The 20,872-nt window shown below is 36.2% G+C and overlaps 3 protein-coding genes across 4 annotated transcripts; 1 reads left to right on the top strand and 2 right to left on the bottom strand.

Annotated features, from left to right (window-relative positions):
* Positions 1-25: 25 nt before the first annotated feature.
* Ndufb2 (NADH dehydrogenase (ubiquinone) 1 beta subcomplex, 2, 8kDa) lies at positions 26-1,350 on the bottom strand. The gene is made up of 5 exons (XM_076384186.1): positions 1,318-1,350; positions 1,119-1,208; positions 850-1,031; positions 464-587; positions 26-264 (listed from the first exon to the last, which is right to left on the bottom strand). Exons 1-5 carry the CDS (start codon positions 1,348-1,350, stop codon positions 193-195), a joined length of 501 nt encoding a protein of 166 aa, XP_076240301.1. The 3' UTR covers positions 26-192.
* Positions 1,351-2,570: 1,220 nt separating this feature from the next.
* Positions 2,571-5,912, top strand: Lac (septate junction protein lachesin). Of its 2 annotated transcripts, XM_076376510.1 has the most exons (6): positions 2,571-2,854; positions 3,116-3,357; positions 3,742-3,998; positions 4,067-4,470; positions 4,960-5,077; positions 5,197-5,912. In XM_076376510.1, the coding sequence occupies exons 1-6, from the start codon at positions 2,809-2,811 to the stop codon at positions 5,216-5,218; spliced, it is 1,089 nt and encodes a 362-aa protein (XP_076232625.1). In that variant the 5' UTR covers positions 2,571-2,808; the 3' UTR covers positions 5,219-5,912. The 2 variants fall into 2 exon arrangements, with proteins under 2 accessions (XP_076232625.1, XP_076232633.1); XM_076376518.1 differs by lacking the exon at positions 4,960-5,077.
* Positions 5,913-6,410: 498 nt separating this feature from the next.
* LOC143178084 (sorbitol dehydrogenase) lies at positions 6,411-10,146 on the bottom strand. Its single transcript, XM_076376530.1, has 5 exons — positions 9,987-10,146; positions 7,856-8,113; positions 7,255-7,492; positions 6,803-6,981; positions 6,411-6,666 (listed from the first exon to the last, which is right to left on the bottom strand). The coding sequence occupies exons 1-5, from the start codon at positions 10,125-10,127 to the stop codon at positions 6,463-6,465; spliced, it is 1,020 nt and encodes a 339-aa protein (XP_076232645.1). The 5' UTR covers positions 10,128-10,146; the 3' UTR covers positions 6,411-6,462.
* Between the last annotated feature and the right edge of the window lie 10,726 nt (positions 10,147-20,872).

Below are 20,872 nucleotides of genomic sequence, written 5' to 3'. Positions count from 1 at the left end.
ATATATAAAGTGGCAAAGTAATACATTATACTTGTAAATAAAGAATTATATTTTTGAGAAATATTTTAATAACATAATTATTAATAATAACTTAGGTTTTAAAATAACATGTATAGAAGTTATACACCAGCTAATGTATTTAATATTTCTACATGTAATTTTATACTTATAAAGATAGTCTACTTATGCACCTTATTCATCTTCTGGTGGAATTCCTAATTCTTCATCTGTCCAATGCTCTGGTATAGGGGCTACATAATGACCCTTAAAATGTTAGATGTAAAATTATAAAATCAGTTTTAACTCTGATTTTTTTGTAATGTTTAAGAGGTACTCATGACTGTTATAGGTGTAAGTGTCAAAGAGTTACATACATAAAATTAAAATTTGAAATAAAACTTAACTATATTATCTCATAATAAGTACTAAAAAGAACAGAGTATAAAATTAAAATGTTTTTTACCATTAAAGCACCGTGCCAATCATGATAAAAATTCCAAAGAATCCACCACCAAAATATTCCACCCAGGATTTCTGTCCAAATGACTATATGTTTGGGTGGTACAGTCTGCTCGCGGTAAGTAGGTCTAAAAAAATATTAACAAATTTTTATCATGTCTTTTTTCTATTAAAGTCAATTACAATTTGAAGTTTTCACTCTAGTAAAAGCCAGTTAGTAATAAATAAACTATAATTGTAACTAAATGTAATTTATACATAAAGTTGATCTTCTATAAATATAGCTTAAACATTCGAATATTTCCTAATGAATATCGAAAAGAAAGAAATAGTGTAACTAGAAACATAACCTTTAATTGAGACGATTATATAATAGATATATTAACTTACGTGCCATGGCTTTGACGAACTGATTTCAAAATAATTGCAGCATTTTTTGTCTTGTATAAAGAATTTACGGTTTGTAAAATTCTTCTACCATGTGAAAACATTTTCTTAACTAACAAACGATTACATTCAACAATTACAGATACACTGCTCACTACACAGCAGAAACACGACCGACACGACCTCTATAACAAGTAGAAAACCACTAACAATCAATATTTTTAATAATTTGAATATGAAAATTGAAACAAATAATCATTGATAGTACAGACAAGATGTAGAATAGACTTATTATCAACTATCATATTGCTAAACGAATATTTCAACAACGGTATTATATTATTCACGAATAACGATGAGATCTTATAAACATTTACTATGATTTAAAAGCTAGAGTTTCAAAAATATCTCATTATTGTTGATATTCATTAAATAATGCTAATATGTACTAAAATAATTTATTTTTTAAGCATTTAAAGATTTAAATGACGACGACCAAAACATGACAGTAAAATGAACTACATTATTTAAAATACATATACAGCACGAGCAGCAATCGAAAAAAGTGGTTCTATTTATTAATTTATCTGTTATTAGTGACTGTAAAATGATTATAGAGTCTGTAAAATATATTGTGTAACGATATTAAACATCAAAAGGATTATTTATAATTAAAACAGGCGCAAGGAGCAGTGTTCTAAACAGATTATTAGTACATATCAGAAGTTGCTAGATGGCGTAGGAGTACTGTTCTCATTAATTCCATTTTGTTAGTTCATAGACCACCGCTAGATGGCTAGGTATTTTCGAGTCCACGTTTTGACAAATGATTTAAATACTCTTGTTGCAATGAATAAACAAATTTTATCGTTTTATTATAGTTTCAATGTATATTATAGCGCTTCTAAATGTCTTACGCTGCCTCAGATTGCAAATAAATGCATAAATAAACGCATTTAAAGTTAAGTTAATAAAGTTAGTAAAGTTATTTAGAATTGTACATGTAACAGAAAAAGAGATTTAAAAAGACAGTTTATAATAATAAATAAATAAGTTTATTATACTATTGTATTACACATTGAAAGAGACGCCTTATTGTTATTAGCAGAACCACACATTCGAAAATACACCATTGTCGACGCCATCGCGCAAATTTTCCGGTAGAAAATATACCTTTATTTCGTATAATTTAGTATCCAGAATTTGTTAGAAATTATGATTTGTATGTGGTGAAAAAAATAAATGAAGTCTTACATTTTTAATGCGTGCTATTGTTGTTAAAGCATTATCGATCTACTTTGTGTTACTTTCAATTATCCATCCTTACTAGAAACAAGATACTCGAATACAATATTTATATAGCATCTGAAGGACGATCATTGATAAAACTATTTCAACAAAATTTCTTAAAGAGATGATTTATATATTCCCACTGAATAGCCGTTACAAATAATTTCAATTTTTCCGTTACACTATACAACTTACTGATTTACAGATTTGAAAGAACACAGTGAATCATTTACTCTACTATTCGCATTTTTTAATCAAAGTTTCTATTACCAAAGTATGTATCGCAGTAATGAATTACATGATTCGATAAGTAGAAAGAAAATCAATGAAATAATATCCCCAATTCGTCTGAATTCGCATCAGACTTTAGTGTTTCGTTTGATCAGAGATGTAGCGTCATTCGCCATATTTATTTTCGGTCAACAGACACCTGTGAGCATTACATCCTCCTGATCCCTATTCAATCGCGTTGTTTGACAACAACGCGACGATACTTGCATTATCGCTATCACAGGTCGTTGCGTTCCGCAACAACCTTCCCGTCCCAAGCGCTAGACTAGTGAAATCAGAAAAGTATTATCTTATGTTAAGCAAAACAAGTGAATACGATACAGCACACAAAAAAGGTGAACATTATTCGGGCGTTGTTAGGCCAGCATTGGGTGTGTCATAATGAAGACTGTTTACACAGTTTTGGCGCTCGTCGCTCTGCAAATAGGTAATGTATCGATAGATTTATTTGCACGTACTATATTGTACGTAATACGAACTTAGTCTCTTTTATAATTCCTTTATGTAAGTCTGTATCTTTATGATATGGTTTATGAATCAGAGCATTGATAACCCTCTCCCGTAATCGCGTGTTTACACAACCTCCAGTGCATTCCAATAAACGTGTTGCGATATTATGAGATTGTGTTTGAACTCTTATCGAGAGAAAATATTTGCATGCAAACAGTTTACCATCCTGTCCTTTCAGTTAAGGGGCAACGTACACCAACAATATCTTATATCTCTCAAGAACAGATCAAAGATATTGGCGAGACTGTAGAATTCCGTTGTTCTGTTCAATATGCGCAAGAATACCCTGTTGTATGGACAAAGATTAATAAAGATATCGCCAATGATCAACTGCCACTTTCGCATGGTAGCTCTTTAATTATAAGAGACACTAGATTTGCTCTTAGATATGATGAAGCTACATCTACTTTCATATTACAGGTAATGCGATAGTTCAATGGTAATCTCAGTTATTTAATTCGTAAATGAATATTTGAAACTAATATTCGAGATGTTTTACCTAATTCAATCGCTTAAACTATTTTTCTTATATCCCTTAAAACACAGTTCGAAGACATTTCTAAATAAATGTAATTTTTCTTAATTATGAATGCTTAAAGGTCAGTACCTTGTATCATTTTTTATCTAGCATAATACAAAAAATGTAATTCTGTTAAAAAAATATTGAAGACCTTGAAAATTTGAAAACGTATGACCTTCAAAAGTATTTACTGAATAATAAAGATACTGTAAATGTTTGAGTTAGACAAAACATCTTATATACTCCTGTACATATTTACACTAATGTAAAAAAAAAAACTTCAGGTTAAAGATATACAAGAGACTGATGCTGGCTTTTATCAGTGTAAAGTTCTGATATCTCTAAACAATTATGTAACTGCAAATGTTGAACTACAAGTTCGCAGACCTCCTATCATTAGTGATAATTCAACTAGAGCACTTGTCGTTAGCGAGGGGCAACCGGTGCAACTTGAATGCTACGCAGGAGGATTTCCGGCGCCTCGAATTTCGTGGCGTAGGGAAAATAATGCTATTTTACCAACTGGTGGATCGATCTATCGGTAAATAACAGATTCGAGATTCTTTAAAGTAATTCTGTAAGCTGTGTCTGAAACTGAAAACATTGCAGAGGCAATACGCTAAAAATCCCCGCAATACGCAAAGAAGATCGTGGAACATATTATTGCGTTGCTGAAAACGGAGTAGGACGAGGAGCTAGACGTAATATTAATGTCGAAGTTGAATTCGCACCTGTGATTACCGCGCCTAGGCCACGACTTGGCCAAGCCTTACAGTACGATATGGATTTAGAATGCCATGTGGAAGCTTATCCTCCACCGGCTATCATATGGTTAAAGGATGATGTTCAGTTGTCGAATAATCAGCATTATAGCATATCACACTTTGCAACTGCCGATCAATATACTGATACAACGATTAGAGTGATTACAATTGAAAAGAGACAGTTTGGGGAATACGTATGCAGAGCTGCTAATAAACTAGGATCTGCTGAAACAAAAGTTGAATTATTTGGTACGTATGCTTAACTTTATGCAACTACGTCAATTGAATGTAAATATCTGTAGTATTACCATCGTTTTTTACTTCCTAGTAGATTAAATGTATGGTGTATTTATCGATTTTGCACGATAATGTAATGAATAGGTTGCAGATTTTTATGTATATAATTATGTAACCTAATTAGAGATTTGTTTCTCCCTCTAAATACTATTGAATGTATTTAACTTTTAATATTTTGTCGAATTTTGTACACTATAAGCATTCTGTAAGTCTTTAGAACTTGAAATTTGCCATAAATGCATAAAGATCTGCAGTCCAGTAATGAGAATATATGTTATACCCTTCTCGAACGTAAAATGTTTATTTTATGTATATCATATTTTGTTATCTCATGTGTGCATTTGTAAGCAACGACCCTATTTAGCAATTTTAATTGCAATGCATTTATTTATTGAGTTCGGTAGTTAGCATGTTCTAGATTTTCCTTATTTCTTTGCGCAGAAACAACTGTCCCTGTGTGTCCACCAGCTTGTGGTCAAGCGCGTTATGGGGCTGGAGTATTACCAGTCTCTTCAGGACCTTTCATAGTCTTAGTTTTATTTATTACAGTTGTTATGAGGTATGTTATTTGAAATATCTTCTTCCGCTTTGTATGTTGTTCTTCAAGGCTTTCCATTCGTTGTTCCTTAGACGAAATAACCTTGCTGCATTTGTAAAATACTGTAATGCAATTTCCAGAAATTTCCACGCCAAATATTAATTACCCTGGACTCCGGTGGGCGACAGCGAGTCAGTGCAGCTTGTCGAAATGGCTGTTGATATTACTGTGGTTCATCATTTTTAATAGATATTAGAAGCATCATAAAATAACCTTTTAGGGGCCTGATTTGTTTTTAACTCTTATTAGATGATTATTTTTGTAGTTATTTACAACCAAAATTGAGATATTACTAGAGAATATATAAAATTCTTAGGGGCCAGCCATATAAGAGTTGTTGGCAAGGTACAAACTAACATTCCAGATTAAAGTATATAGTGATGCATAGTGAAAGAAGAAAAGAAGGTAATATTATTGCGAACCAATAGTTTGATATATATATGTATATTATATAATAGTCCTTTCATGTATCAGTCCAACTGATAGATACGAAGGAAGTGATTGATAATAATGTTACGAATATATCAATACAGCCTTCCAGGTAGCTGGTAGGTGCTCAAAAGTGCAGCAATACAACTTAATTACTTAAATACTTGTTAATGCTCTATTAGAAAAGGAAATTTCAACGTAGCGTATTCTATATAGCTGCCTTGTTATGTAAAGTTTGGCGAAAGAAGAGAAAGGGAAAAAGAAGTTGATATACATGTTAGTACCTTGATCGTGATGCGAAGAATGTCATTTGTTTCTAGAGCTAGAGTGACGGTTGTATATTGTACACGAAATTATTTATACAATTGTGACTAGGATATGTTATATGTGTTATCAAGCACATAGACTGCATACTCATAACAGGGATCTTTCTCTTTTCATCTCTTTCAGACAACCGCGCGACATTGTAAGGGCGGAAACATAGAATCTCAATAAGTAAGATTTTGTATGACCTTTTTACGAGTTTGCAATTTTATATTTACTTCTAGACTAATATGAACTTTAATAAACGACAATTGCCTCGAAAACTGTTCTTATTAACCCTTCCTCTCTGTAAACGGAGGTTATTTAAATCCAACATGCTTTTAAGTGGGTAAAGGTCTTTGAAAAAATCTGAACAAATTCATGCAACATCTTGAAACACTCGAAATTGGGATTTGAATAAAAAATTGCTTTATACTCATTTGTTTACGAGATATGAGGTCTTCTAAAAAATTTCGAGATAAACATGACCCCTGTTTACAAAGTAAAAGTTAATATTAAACCCTGATCAGTTTGTTCAGGATAAGATGATTAAGCGGAGTAATTGCTACAAAAATATTCAACGTTTTATTATTTCAATGAGTAGTATCTCGTGTTTATAATTTAAAAACAGCTTTACTGATATCCCCCTGCTTGAGAGCTTCCAAAGCCTCACGATAGTCCTTCAAAGGGAATACTTTAATACCTAGCTTTTCATAATCGAGGTACCTGTCGGCCATCGCCTGCAGCAAAGCCAGTCCCTTAGGGAACGTGAAAGGATTTATGTTTACACCTATGATGTTTAGCTCCTTCATGTAAACCTGTGGAAAAGCAAACGAAAATATTAAAGATATTCACATTCGTTCCCCGTGATATTTGCAGTCACCTATTATTAAGAAAGTAGTGATTCAAATAGCTGGAAAACGATGATATACAAAGTCGTGAGTCAGTCATTACCTGAAACGGCTCAATGGTCAGTTTTGCTTTAGGATTAGCAACACCAAACACACACAGTCGACCACCACGTCTCAATAAAGGCACAGCTGCTTCCATAGCTGGTCCTGAGCCACTACAATCAACGACCAGATCGAATCCTTCTTTCAGTTGGTCTGGACTCTTCACTTGATAATCCAAATCTAATAAATAGAATCAGATGAACGTTACTTATTCATACTGTGCATTCAATATTTCATTCTGAACATTATTATAGCGAGTTGGTGCATACAAAGTGTGACCTTTTTTATCGATTTCTATTAAATCATAGCTTGCTAGTAGATAATGCATTTATCAATGGTTTCAATCTTCATAAAACTAAGAAGCCTAATTTATTCAATGTGTCAATTATACATGCACCAATGCAATACGTCGATTTGGAGCTGCATAGCTCCCAGAATTATTATCATCATTACCAAGTTTTGGTACCATCTTGCGCCGTTTTTCCTGAGGTTCACTGACCGTCACGGTTTTCCTGAGCCCGTGCAAGTGCAATAAGCAGGCCCACAGAAGGCCAATTATTCCAGCGCCAATTACGAGCACATTATGACCGACGTTAACAGGATTAATCTTGTCCCATCCGTGAGCCAAGCACGAGAGCGGTTCTGTGAGGGCAGCGTGCTGCATCTCGACGCCGTCAGGCATCGCGTGAACCTGAAGGCGATAAAAATATAAGATCGTAGAGAGGAAGTTCGCTGTTTTTTATATTCGTACTCCTCGACAGTCTTAAATCCATTAAAATAAGTGGCAACATCTATTTTCCTGCCCTCGAATGACCTACGCTGAAGGGTGCACCTTCAGCCCTTTGACCTAACGAGATTAGAATGAACTCTACGCGGCTCTAAAACTGTGATATGTAAAACTATTCATGGTGCAACGTAAATAGATTTCATATCTGTATTTTTATAATCGAATGAAGTCTTGTGTAATGTATCCCATAGACGATGAGGCATGCCTCGAGGCAAGTCTCATCATGTAGGTCCCCAACTCAGGATCGCTGATGTGAATCCAACGAACCTGTGTTTCCGGTACGATGGCGTGGGTGGACCATCCACCATCCCTGTAGATTCCTATCGTGTTGTTGATGCCACCAGCGCTGCAGAAGTGATAATTCCCGCTATGGCAGTAGTCGCACGTGTTGCAACCGCTATTGGGGTCGACCACCACTTTTTGGCCGACTTTCAAGCTTCTCACTGCCGAGCCAACCGCGTCGACTGTCCCCGAGAATTCATGGCCAAGTGTGAGGCTACCCTCGGTCTTGCATGGGAACGAACCCTGAAAAAAAATCATTTGTTACAATTCGTGGGAAATTGTACTGGTTTGGTACTTAGTGTCCTTAGTGTTTTTCAGTTGTTTGCAATGATATGATGTTGATGGTAATGAGAAGTTCACCTGAGTAGATGACTTCGGTTCAGGGAGATGCCCGATGGTTTAAGAGATGCCCAGCATGTGTGTATTTATTCTGTATAACTGAAATATATGGTGAACATTTTGGCATATTGAAGTTTGGACAAATTGCGCGGTTGCTTGGTGCAATTTTTTATAAACGTGGCAGTAATTATTGTGAAAGAGGTATGAAAATTAAGTAGTAATATGAAATTTGAATCTATTGCTGACTTTGAAAATTAAAGTATATAATGTCATTTGTTCTTGGGTAGTTACGTAAAATTCATTCATATTTATTTGGTCAGTGATTTTTACTAAAATTTTAATAAAATTTAATTATATCCATTACGTTTTCCATGAATACTTTAATATTCTCAAAATTCCAAAAATTGGTAATTTTATTGGCAGAGTGAAATATTCCTGAAAATTAATGAAATGCAATTATAATTGCAAAATATAAATGAATATCTGACTGTAATTCCGTTTTACTAAAATTACCTTTATCATAAATTGTTCTTTAATTACCACTAATTTTAAAAGTTATAATAGCAGAAATATTACAAAACGAAAAAAACGAAGCTTCTGTAATCATCATTATAAGCAAAAAATAACTAAAATACATCCCATAAAGTACATCATAAATATCAGTAAAAGTATAGTTAGTCACCTGATAAAATATAGCTAATTATAGTTAAACTAGATTTCTCTATTTTTCGCTTAAATTCTAATTATCACGCAGTCAAGTAAATTCAAATCACAAATATTATTACTGCTTTTCATGACTAATAAATTGTGTTACACATAAACGGTATCGTGTTCGGTGAATATTTATCAAGTCGAACGTTGTATCGTGCAATGGTAATTCGTGTCTCCTTAAAATACTTGTTCGTGTCAAGGAATTACACGAGCACCGATAAGCATAAACGTCTTACAGACTGTTTAGAGTCACGTAACGTTTAGATAAAAAGAAAAGGAAATTTTCTTGTTTAAAAACACGTGACACACGTACGTAGAAGGGAATTATTCTTGTCGCGTACAGATACGCGGCGGGTTTGCATTTCAGTTTAAACAGGAATTCCGAATATGTAAATCGGACGATAAAAGCGAGGCGCCGCCGCTCCACTGGCGAACGAATGGAAATTGGACCATTAAATCGCCAACAACCACTCGAATTCGGATGGAAGAAAAAAAGAGTCGCGCGGGGATACCACGTTAACGTTGAAACGCCTCGTGAATTTCATGCGAAATTTGGAATTTATTGTATGATCGAACAAAACAGAAATAATCGAAATGGAGAAACGGTTGGTTCTCGTGGTCGAGCAAAATTGGGGCTAAAATCGAAATTTAATGCATCGCTGAAAATCGCATGTAATTGCCCCTTTTCTGTTATATTCAAAGTTCAAATATGTTGTATTAAAATCCACTAATAATTTCTAAAATTAAACAATTTCTACATTTTCAGCGATTCTTCAAATAATTAATGGTGAGACTCATTTCTCATTTCCATTCTCTCATTTTTTAAACTCATTTTCATTCTCTTTCATTCTCACCCTTAAAGCAAAAACGAGTCATCAGTGCACAAATTCTCATAATTCTCTGTAATTCTCTGTAGCCACGAGCCTACAGTGAACTCTATCTATGAGAAATGTATAAGAAAGCAAAATTATTTCTTTCTATATTCAACACAGGCACTTTTATAGGAAACCATTCGTCTTCCATTACTAATGGTGAAAGAATATAAACAGTTATGCTAACGACGCACGTCTATTATATGAAGATCGGTCCCACAGATTCCAGCGTAAGCCACCCTGACCCGAACTTCGTCTGGCCTCGGCTCAGGGAGATCCTTGCTCCTTTTCAGCTCGAGCTTCTTGCTCGTCACATCGAAACTCAGAAATTCCATCGCGTCTCTCGTGTTTGGCACTCGCGCCAGTACTAAACACTCGCTCGCTTCTCTGTCTAACATTTATATCCCTCTTGCGATATTAATGTTTGTATATTGGTGCCGTGCGCCGACAATAATCGCCGAACGCTCGTACGTACTTGTGAACATGAGCCAAGAGGTCTCAGTGAGGAAATCAGAGATGTTAGTCGACAAATGGATAACTAGAATCTAACAAAATACTATTATAGTTAAAGGTGTTAAGGATGAAGGTTTTTCGATAATTTTAGAGAGTACTAATATCGAAGATGAACGGATAAATATTGATGAATAATATATATTAGGTGCTTAGATTTATTTAATTAAGTGGAATACAGTCTAATGTTATGAATAATACTAAAAACCTCGAGGAATTATTTCTTATTGGAAAGTGGAAAGTTGCTAGCGTTTTTACTGGATACTGTTTTTGAAAGATATACTCAAGCTTAATTAATTATTAAATATCTTAAACATGTACTCTCTTATCAAGTGAGCGGATTAAAATTACTTGAAAAAGCATTATTGACATGTTTACGACCAGTCGATAAATTCACGCGAAAAATATAGAATGTTGATAATAATAATAAATAATAAGGTAGCTGAGTCAAATCGAGAATCATGTCAGGAATGATTAAAATACACCTATAACTCAGACATACAGTTAAATAGGACAAATATTCATAAGAGCTTCAGTAATTATCGTACTTTCAATTTACACCTGAAATATTATTAACATCTGATCCAGTTAAAGATAAGATTATATTCGAAAACCTCTGCATTATTCAGAACTGCAGAATCCAGCAAGTAAATTCCAATAGCCATGCCGACGAAAAGCTCGCAAAAAGTATTCGTCACGGGTATCAATTGCACTGCACCTTTCCTCCCGTGAAATTCGTACTATTCATCCAATCTCGTAAATTTTCGGAGGATGACTCGCCGCGGAAGATTCTTCTTCCGAGAAACAACAATAGAGAGACGGACGGATCGTTCCCGGGAACGAAAGCTTTTTGTGCGATTCTGCACGCTCGTGATTTGTGGACTTCGTACCTGAGACGACACCTGTACCAGCGCCGGATGAAAAGAGGGTGCTGGCAGGTATACGCGCGATTCATGGTGTAAATTTCACTCGACAATCGACTTCGTTAACAAGCGAAGCCTCAAAGGCCTGCCCTGACACCAACACCCTCAATGGGCTTGGAAAATCAGGGATGTAGCGTTATCTCTTAGCACCCTTGCAGGAAACCTTAGGCTATAATGAGCAGATCTGTATCTGTTAGTTGTCACAGCCTCGCGTCGTAAATTTTTACCAAGAAATCAAGGTTTGTACTTCGTTGTTCGTACTCTTAAACTTGCCCTCGGTGTTTATTACAAACATATAACTGATTATTTTATTTTATTTTATTTCAATTTATAACCTCTTCAGTCAATTTTCCTTTCACCTGATGACAGAGTTATTGCGACATTAATTAAACTAACCACGCAAGAATGAAAATGAAAATCGTACAGGCATCGATATTTTTGCGAGCTTTATTGCACTGTGTCGGTGACACGTCCCTGAGGGAGGTTCCGTTCAATTTCAGCAGGGCGGTTGTAAATCTTGTACAGGAAAGTGATCCCCGAGGACAAAAGGCATCGCGTTACAATGTAAACCCTCTGTCGAGAGGCAACACTTTGAAAGTGAGACCCCTCAAAAATGACAAGCTCCGACAGCGTCGCGCTTTTCCTCCGAATATCCACTTTGGAACTTTCCTTGGACGTTCCTCGCCGAAGCGGAACAAATTGCGCGCGAAAAGGAAGCATTCTCGGCGGAGGATATTCGAGAATCGTGAACGACGAAGGATGCAATCGATTGTCTTATTTGGAAGATGGGTCAGCTTGTCTGCTATCGATGAAGGCGATTCTGAATAAATGATTATATTTTGAACAATAACGGGACGAAAACAGTTAAATAAGGAATTGTTTCCCTGAAGAGTGAGAATGAAAAAATTTGCATATAATGGATGTGTATAGAATGGAGAACTGTTATTGGATAATTAATTAGTATATGTAATTTATTTGTGCGTTTAATCATTAGCGAGAAATTCAATGCAAGTGTATTTTACTTGATAGAGACGTGTGAAACGACCGTCTTATGCAGACACTTATAATTAAGTAATGAAGGTTTTATAACAGAACATTAATTTTTATGAGGTTGATCATTTTATTATGTTTGTTAAGTAAAAGGTTTACTTTATATGTGTGTGTTAGTAAATTAAGGTTGTCAAGGGTATTCTGGAGACTTGACACAGAATTAATAACAGAAAAAGACTTGACACAATCTTTGATGAGTGTATACACTGAAAATAATAAGAAGGGAAATAGAAACTGTACTTCCTGAGCATTGACGTCAAGATATTAGTGACTAACACTTCGCGTATAGGTATGTGCTAGGATAACATCCACACAGTGTCTCTGGTTTATCGAACTGTTGTGTTAGTAAATAGTGAACACCCGACGCTGCGAGAGGTGAGAACACTTTCCTCACCCTTCAACCCAGTAAAGAGTGAGAAGAGCTTCTCTAAACATAATATCCATGTATCATCAATCTCCATGTCTCATAAATGTCTCCTTTCGCGACAAGAATGGTATCATTATTCAACAGAAGTTTCTAACTAATGTAACATCCATTTCACAGAGTCTTCTTACCTATTATAGCACGTCTTTCTCTAAAAATTAATCGAATTCACACAAAAGAGTTTCCTCACTGTTAAAAAAAGGTTTTTCCATATCCTCTAAAATAAAGAACCCCATCCCCTTTTCAATACTACCAAATTCGACAAAATTCGACTCCAGCCTGCAATGGAACCTCGACTGAAATCTTTTCCCATATTCTCTAAAATAGAGAACCCCATCCCCTTTTCAACAAAATTCAACTTCAGCCTGCAATGGAACTTCGACTGAATTTTTCTCTATATTCTCTAAAATAAAGAACCCCATCTCCTTTCCAGCACCACAAAATTCCACAAAATTCGACTCCAGGCTTCAGTGGGACTACACGAGGCCACCTGTAATGGCGAAAAGGCTTCCCTCGTCGGGGCACGGTGGATTTTTTCGAGGCAGCGCGCAACGTGCATGCGGAAAATTCATTCATGGCTGGCTAGAATGGCTCGGGATGAACGAGCGTCCTTCGATTCACGAGAAATTTCGGGTCAACGGGACGGAGCTGGGATAGCTGGCTGTACCGGGGACCGGAAATGAGGTCGGGAATGACGTCATAGCGTTCAGTGCCGTTCATTCAACCCCCGGGAATAAACTGGGTCACCAGGCCAGCTCACCCCCCTCCCTCGATCGGATCGTGGAAACGATACTCTCGTTCGAGGAAACGCACGCACCGTCTTCTCGAGCATCCCCCGATTCATGCAACCCCCGACACGAGGCACCCCGAGGTCCGTGTGTTACTACCCCTGGATTCAACTGGCCTGGCCTTCGACAGAGGTCTGGATGCTCTTTGGCCTTTTTTGACGAGTGGTTGGGCTTCTGAGTAAGTTAGAATGCAAATACATTACTGTGACGTTACGTGCTACATATGCTACCCAAGCAGTAATGAAATATTTTTAGATAGTGCTAATAGAGGGTGATTGGTTTAACTGGAAACCCTCTAATAAGTGTTGGCAGTACTTATAGTATTTATAATAAATGCTGCCAACACTGGGAGTGTTTCTAGTTAAACTGCAAAATTATCTAAAAATGCAAAAAACTGAGTTCCATATTTTTCTATAGTTACTGTCTTCCTTTATAGTTGAGTAGTATAGCAAATTCATAGTACGAGCTGAGGCTTTTCTTAAGCCCTTAGCACCCTTAATTTTTGATTGGTGAGCACAGATGAAGTAGATTGTATTGTAAGTAGATTGGAACTTGATCAGAGAGTTTGGAAGTCTTCGTAAGAACATTGAAGAGGAACTAAAAATACTGTTAAGTGAAGTTAAACCTGGAGAGGGGTTGAAAGTCCATCGTCAGTGCTTTGAAGGCTGAAAGGGATACTTTAAACAGGAATTTTGATAAAGTAGATTTGGTCTTTCTATAAGTGTCTTAAAAGTTTCCAATTTTCTTAAACTACAGATTTTTATTTGTCTTGAAGAACTTCTGAAAAGTCGTATTATAATTGAAAAAAAAAACGAGTGAGACTAATCGTATATGGTTACTAGCGATTCATTGATACCAGAATACAAGATATTTTTTACTCGATAGAGCATACGATTAATAATAGTAATTGTTTGGAATATCTGTTGAGTGTGTGTGCACGACTCCATTCAACCTCTTCGGAATGAATGATTCCATTCGTAACTATAATGGAGTATATTTGTCCATTTATGTAACTCGTTAGTGAAACGCTTGTCTTTTCACGTAACAGATAAAGGGAGTATTTACTTGTTAGTGGAGTGCTTATTTACTTATGTAATCGAGAGTGAACGACTTGCCTGTTTACTCAATTGACTAAGGGACACATCTACTATGCCCACCTACAAAGCTCGTAGGTGGAATACTTATCAATTTACATAACCGATAGGGAGAATTATTTTACATAACCAGTGGAAACGTTTATCCGCCTACATGATTGATAATAATGTAATATTTGCCTATTTAGATTTGTCTTTATCTATCTCTGTAATTTGTACAGCGAAGTACCTGTCTTCTTGATTTATCGCTGCAGTTCTAGGTGTCATTATTGTCTTGTCTGAACTACTATCTTTTTACGTTCTACTATCTTCTTTACTTCAATTTGTTCGTGTTCTTCACACTGTTAGCGGGGTAATCAATTTTCAATGATATGAGTTATTATTAGCGTTGATTCAACCCCCTCACGCCCACTCTATTGTTTCCAATGTCCCGCCCGTTTCAGTTTATATTACCATCGCATTCTTATACATATGTACGTGTTGGTATCATCGATTCGATGTCAATTTCAGTAATAACAGTGCAGTTAAAACCTTAAATTTTAAACAGGAATAAAGATAATACTTTTTTAGAATGCACTACATGAAGCAGAAATAATAATCTTAATTACATAAGTAAATTAATCCAACACATTTTTATACAATAAGAAAGGAATTCAAAATCTGCCAAAGAAGTAGCAAAAAGACGTAAATAATTATGAAGACTAACCTATAAAAAAATTTTGACCCATCTGTATTTAACTCTGAAATAATTGATTACTATGGGTACTCATATCATAAAGAATATGTAGGTATATCTGTATCCATGAATAGTTGCCCAAAAAAATAACTACAAATACAAGTCTCACATTTAAAAGCAAAATAAAGTATACGCAAAAATCCCCTCAATTTTATTCAAAGATAAAACCAGAAAGTCTTGATCAGCTTACACAACTTTCCACAAATGCTTCTAACGAGGATCACATTACACAGCGTGTCCACATGATTTATCACGGAAAAATACTACTGTCGTGGATAAACAAGCTTGAAGTTCGCGTTAGGAAACTTATGTAACAGTTCCCCTGCTGAATCGTGCGTGTAAACACGGTGTACGAGAGTCACGAGTTTATAGGGGTTAATGCAACGCGATAAGAATAGACGCTGCAGCATCCTCCGCGACGCGAAGCGCGCGACGGCGGAAAAAGAAATCGCGCGCGTACAGATGTTGGACAGACGGAAGTGGAAAGGAAAAGAGGCAGGAAGACGTGGGCTTAGCTACGAATTAATCACAGAGAGGCAGGCAGGTGTCGGTTGCGTATCCGGCTATGACGCGACACGTTCGACTCTTCTTCTGATTCATTCAAAGCCAGTTTCCTTTGTTCACCCACATTCGCCTCGACTGTGACGCTACCGATGACGCTCGAACAATCGTTTTCACGGTCTTTTCAACCGTGACTAGGATTGTGCCGCGTCGGTGCATATAAAATTGTCATTATTTTTCAGACCTTCACTAAAAATTTCAATCGAAAGCTAATTTATTCGCCAATTTATTTAACCCCATTCTTCACGCTTTTATGAAATAATCAAATTGAAAAGTATCAGATTAGAAAGTGTGATACAGCTTTAACAATTTTACTACTTCACAATCTTCAGAGTGAACGACCTCAGGGCATTTCTTAATGTCATTGATTTCAAAGACAGCTCACGCCATTGTTGTCTATGGGGACCGTCTTCCTGGTACCATGTAGCGTACTAATGCTTAATATTTCTAACGAGCGTGCACAGTGTCAGCAGGTCGAGACAGCGGCTCGTATATCCGCGAGTTTTATTCATGGTCGTGTACGAGGTTGTAAAAGGGGGTGAAACATCGGTCGTGTCCTTAGAGAATCTTCTCAAGCCCTGCTAAGCCGGAAATGCACGACCTCTTTCCTTTCCTGCGGAAAAGGGGTCCGAAGGACGAGAGTTACGAGAATAGAAGCCAAACATTTGTTCGTGTCTGTGTTCGTTCGAATTCCCTACGAATCGTATCGCTTCAGAAATCTCTTCCACAATCTCGAACCTTTTGTGTTTTGATCGACTGTCGGGGGGAGATTTTCCCAAAAGTGGGAATTTCTTCTTCTGGGAATCTTCGAAAATTGTATCTCAGAAAATGTTACTATTATTTGAATTATTAGAAAAATTAATTTACTGCGTGAAAGAGGATTCTAGCTTGTTTTCTGACATGAACAATTTTTCTGATTTAAATTATTTGAGGAGCTCATAGCAATTAATGATAGTTCAATCTTTCATATGAGAGTATGAAGAAAGTTCGACGAATAAAGTGGCAGCTATTGCTAATTGAAATAAATTACAGTAAATAAATATTTTGTGTTAAAATTGATCTCGTGAAGTGTTACGAATTTTTTTAATTACCTCGTAATTATCAGGAATGAATAATGGCGAAATTATTTATCGATAAAAACGACTTTCGTAATGCTTTACTGTGATTTACACAAGAATGCTTCGATAAACGTAAGGTTTATGTTCACTTATCAAGTTTACAGCCTAATCGGGTAACCCCAGCGACTGACATTGGCACGAATACATGTTCGTATTTTATAATAGTTTTTATAGCTCTATTATAATTAAAGGCATAACCATTATATCAGAATAGAACGAGATATAGATTACGTAAAGTAAATATCAATATTTGAATTCAATGATTTCATAGAGGCACTTGTTAGCCTTTCAGAGACAAAGACCAATTAAACTGTGCGATTAAACAAGGAAAGACGTTAATCATATTGAAACGAATTAATAACTCATTCTCTACCCATTCAGAGTGTTAACAATAGAATGCACTCATCTCAAATATTGTTCACATTATCATAAGTACATTATCAGCCTGGTCAAATTGAATCGGTTTCATGAACTACTCGTTGTTGCAATAATTAATGGAATTCATTATAGTATAATTAGGCAATAAATATATCAGAGTAGTTTAGATTTCTCGTTATCGTCACACGATAGTTTCTCGTTATAAATTTCATGGAACTTATAGAAACAAATGTATATTCTGATCTTTTATCGTCCACTGTATCTTTTTATATTGTTACTATATTAAGAGCATGTTGTCTTCTTCTGAGTCACTTCAAATAAGAGCACTGTTTAGCCTTATTCAGCAAAGAAGAGAGATTGCTGAATATAGTGTCTTTATACTCACACCCACTTTGCCTCATCAATAAAATGTCTTAATACGATATCTTGTAGTAGTATACTTATCACCAGAGTTGCCACACGAATTCCCTCCTTGGATATATTGGGAGAAATTGGGCGATGGAGTCCTATAACAAGAGTCCTATTGGTATAGGTCTAGGCTCTTGACTTAAACAAGACCTTGGCAACACAATACAATAGAATACCCATTATTTCTTCCCCCACCTACCAATTTACCCCACTATATCCAAGTAAGGATTTCATTTGGCAACCCTGCTTATCACCAGTATCGTCTGAGCCCCCTACGTTTCGAAAGCACCATCCAACCGATAAAGAAAGTGAAATTTCCTCACGATCCCCAATTACGTGACCTTTGGGATCCCCCTACGAACCTCTTAATCTCCCCGATAATGGCTCAGCACACCGAGTAGAAACATTCAGTGTGAAATACGCCAGTGCAGCGAGGAAACGGCGAGAGTCTCGGGTCATTCGAATACGCACGATTTTGATCAAGGCGATCGTGTTTAGCGAGCCGGGGCTCTATTTTTACGGCATCCAAGGATGCTGAAAGGGATGCATTATACGAGGATGACCCAGTTTCGCCGCGGTGGCGGCGGCTGCACGGTATCCCTCGGTGAACTGCTGGTTGAATGGTCTCATCGACGTCACTATTCGCGAACTAGGTCGCCATAGAATTTCCGTATCCCCGGCGTTGCAGTGGTTCATTCCATCAAAGCGGGAGGGCTGTTACGGGGGATCGACATTTAACGAACCGTCCCCGTGAAATCGAATTAACGAAAGCTTCGATGACATATTCGTAAACTCGAGGGAAACGTGCAAGTACACCGCGGCGAATCGATACGAGGCGGTGATACAGTCTTTGATCGATATAGTCTCGCGATTTGGACCAGCGACGAGGCTATAGAGCGGAGATGGGCTCGAGTATATTTGGAAGTACAGGGAAATAAAAATGACGTTAATGGTGCTTTACACAGGCAAGCTGAAATAAGTATAATAAGTGAAGCATCATTTCTTATGAGTAGTATTCGAAACCTATGAAACGAAACTTGGGTATGGAAATTGACTCAGATTCGTGAGTACATATTTAACTTGATCTCATCTTTACTGTAGAGTACTAGGAACTGAGATGGGAGTCGACTGTGATTGGCTACTAGGAAAGAGATATAAAGAAGGCACACACGCACTTCCCTTATTAGCTAAAATAGTCACATCTACTACGTGGTAGTTAGGCTTGTAGCAAGTTGAGTACTCCTCTTGTCCTTGTGCTGTTCTGACTGCCAATTTCTCAGCTTCTAACAACACAGGGTACAGTGCTGCCTCATTATAGGCTCACTAACGAGTTCACATGGTGAGGGTCACGTTTTGGAGCATTTGTGTAGGCTTGTATAGCAGTTGTACACTAAGTACAGTAGACCACTTTGGTTTTATTTAAGAGTGGCTACACACGCAAGGAAAACTCGTTTCTTCTAAATAATTTCAAGACACAGGAAATGTAGCAAAGGGTTTCTATCCAGGAAATATTGCACTGGTTTCTGTGTGATGATACCTAATATACAAAAATTGTGATATCGTTCCACTATTGAATTACAAAATTCTCCCTTACAATATAAACTTTTCTCTTTTTCCAAGTAACTATACGACTCTAAACTTCATTCTATTTCTCAGAAGTTGTAAAATCTACACTTAAATTTTGCGAAACGGCAGTTCGCAATGAAACTTTGAACTTCGAAATTTTCGTCGCGTTTCGAATGCACTAAAGCTTGATGAAACTCGAAGGGTATAAACATAAAGATTTATGCGCTCTAAACCTTTGACTTCGCGATTACCGTGTTTAGAATTGCGCATGAAATCCTTTCATCATGGAATCTACTGTCGTGGGGAACGCTTGAAAGCTCGACGCGCACAAAAGGATCTCGGCATGAATGAATCCGTCGACATTGCTGCTCTAGAAATAGGCTGCCGTAGTAGCCGTGCTTTCGTCTTTTATGCTCTTCTTCGTTTTCATAAACAAAATCAGTTACCGATAAATGAAAATATGTAGCGCTGATCTTCATTAATGAACGAAGAAAAACGGAGAAATTTCTGCAGATATGTATACAAAGCTTAATGTAAGATATTTGAGCAAAAATGAAGTAAAAAAATATTATGGAAAGTATAGTAAAATTTTCATGTTTTAATAATCTCCACATAGCTATAACTTCAAGTTTTTTTTACTTCTTTTCCATCCATCTTGTCAATTTCATTTATGCAGGTATTTTTTCTGGTTTAAAGAGAAACTGATATTTCTTTATATGTAGAAAAATATAGTAGTTTAATTACGTAATAGATCAGTTCTAGGGATTATTACTTTCTTTCAGGTAAGGAATCAAGAGAGAAAATTGCGAATGATGCGTAATAGGGGTTGTTATTAAATTTTCACTAGGAATGAGCGGGGGCATATCGTTTCTGAAAGAAGCGCAAGTTGAATGGACCAGTCGACGTCACCACGCTCGAAGTAGGTCAGCCCTGGAGATTTTAGTTCATAATTCCCCTCGATGCCACCCCTATGCTCGCGGTTGTTCATTGAAAACGAAAAAATCGTTAATTCTAGGGATTGATTACCATCCTACGTAGGTCAAGATCTCATTTCATTTCTTTTTTTTTTAAATATTTTTAACATACCTTTTTAAAAGCAAATTCCTGCTTCTTGCTTTGAAGCAAAAATTATCTAGAATTTAATGTTTTACAATTGGTAGCATTATATATTTGTATCGACTGTTCATTATCCTTAGATTGATTCTGAATATGAGTATTTTCTGATATGAGTATAATCTGAATATTAATTCTAAGTTCATTGAGTGTTTAAATATTTATATACAATAGTATATAGTAATAATTCTGAAAATTATTTATTCTAGCAGTGCCTATTTAATATTCGTTTCTCGAAATGTCAACGTTGAGTGATATTTTGAATTCTTCATAAATTTCGAGTGAGACACCTAATTTATGTACACGAACGCGTCCTTTTCATAAACACAACGAAGAAATTGTTATCGTGGTAGATTTATGGTTCCACCAGGTTCGAAATGAAACAGTACTACGGTCGTTGTCGGTTGATCG

The sequence above is a fragment of the Calliopsis andreniformis genome, chromosome 1 (genome assembly GCF_051401765.1).
Source record: "Calliopsis andreniformis isolate RMS-2024a chromosome 1, iyCalAndr_principal, whole genome shotgun sequence".
Lineage (NCBI taxonomy): Eukaryota > Metazoa > Arthropoda > Insecta > Hymenoptera > Andrenidae > Calliopsis > Calliopsis andreniformis.
The sequence above is the reverse complement of the archived record's forward strand: the minus strand, read 5'-3'. Positions and strand labels throughout refer to the sequence as shown.

Bases quoted from the DNA above. Each gene is read 5' to 3' on its own strand.
- Ndufb2 (XM_076384186.1), bottom strand. From the start codon at position 1,350: ATGTTTTGGTCGTCGTCATTTAAATCTTTAAAT. The intron at 1,209-1,317 runs GCTTAAAAAATA...AATGTTTATAAG, and splicing joins CGTCATTTAAATCTTTAAAT to ATCTCATCGTTATTCGTGAA. The intron at 1,032-1,118 runs GTCTGTACTATC...TACTTGTTATAG, and splicing joins ATAAGTCTATTCTACATCTT to AGGTCGTGTCGGTCGTGTTT.
- Lac (XM_076376510.1), top strand. From the start codon at position 2,809: ATGAAGACTGTTTACACAGTTTTGGCGCTCGTCGCTCTGCAAATAG. The intron at 2,855-3,115 runs GTAATGTATCGA...CTGTCCTTTCAG, and splicing joins GCTCGTCGCTCTGCAAATAG to TTAAGGGGCAACGTACACCA. The intron at 5,078-5,196 runs GTATGTTATTTG...TGCAATTTCCAG, and splicing joins TTTATTACAGTTGTTATGAG to AAATTTCCACGCCAAATATT.
- LOC143178084 (XM_076376530.1), bottom strand. From the start codon at position 10,127: ATGGAATTTCTGAGTTTCGATGTGACGAGCAAGAAGCTCGAGCTGAAA. The intron at 7,493-7,855 runs GTTCGTTGGATT...TATCGCCTTCAG, and splicing joins CCATCGTACCGGAAACACAG to GTTCACGCGATGCCTGACGG. The intron at 6,982-7,254 runs GTAATGATGATA...TCTATTTATTAG, and splicing joins CAAGATGGTACCAAAACTTG to ATTTGGATTATCAAGTGAAG.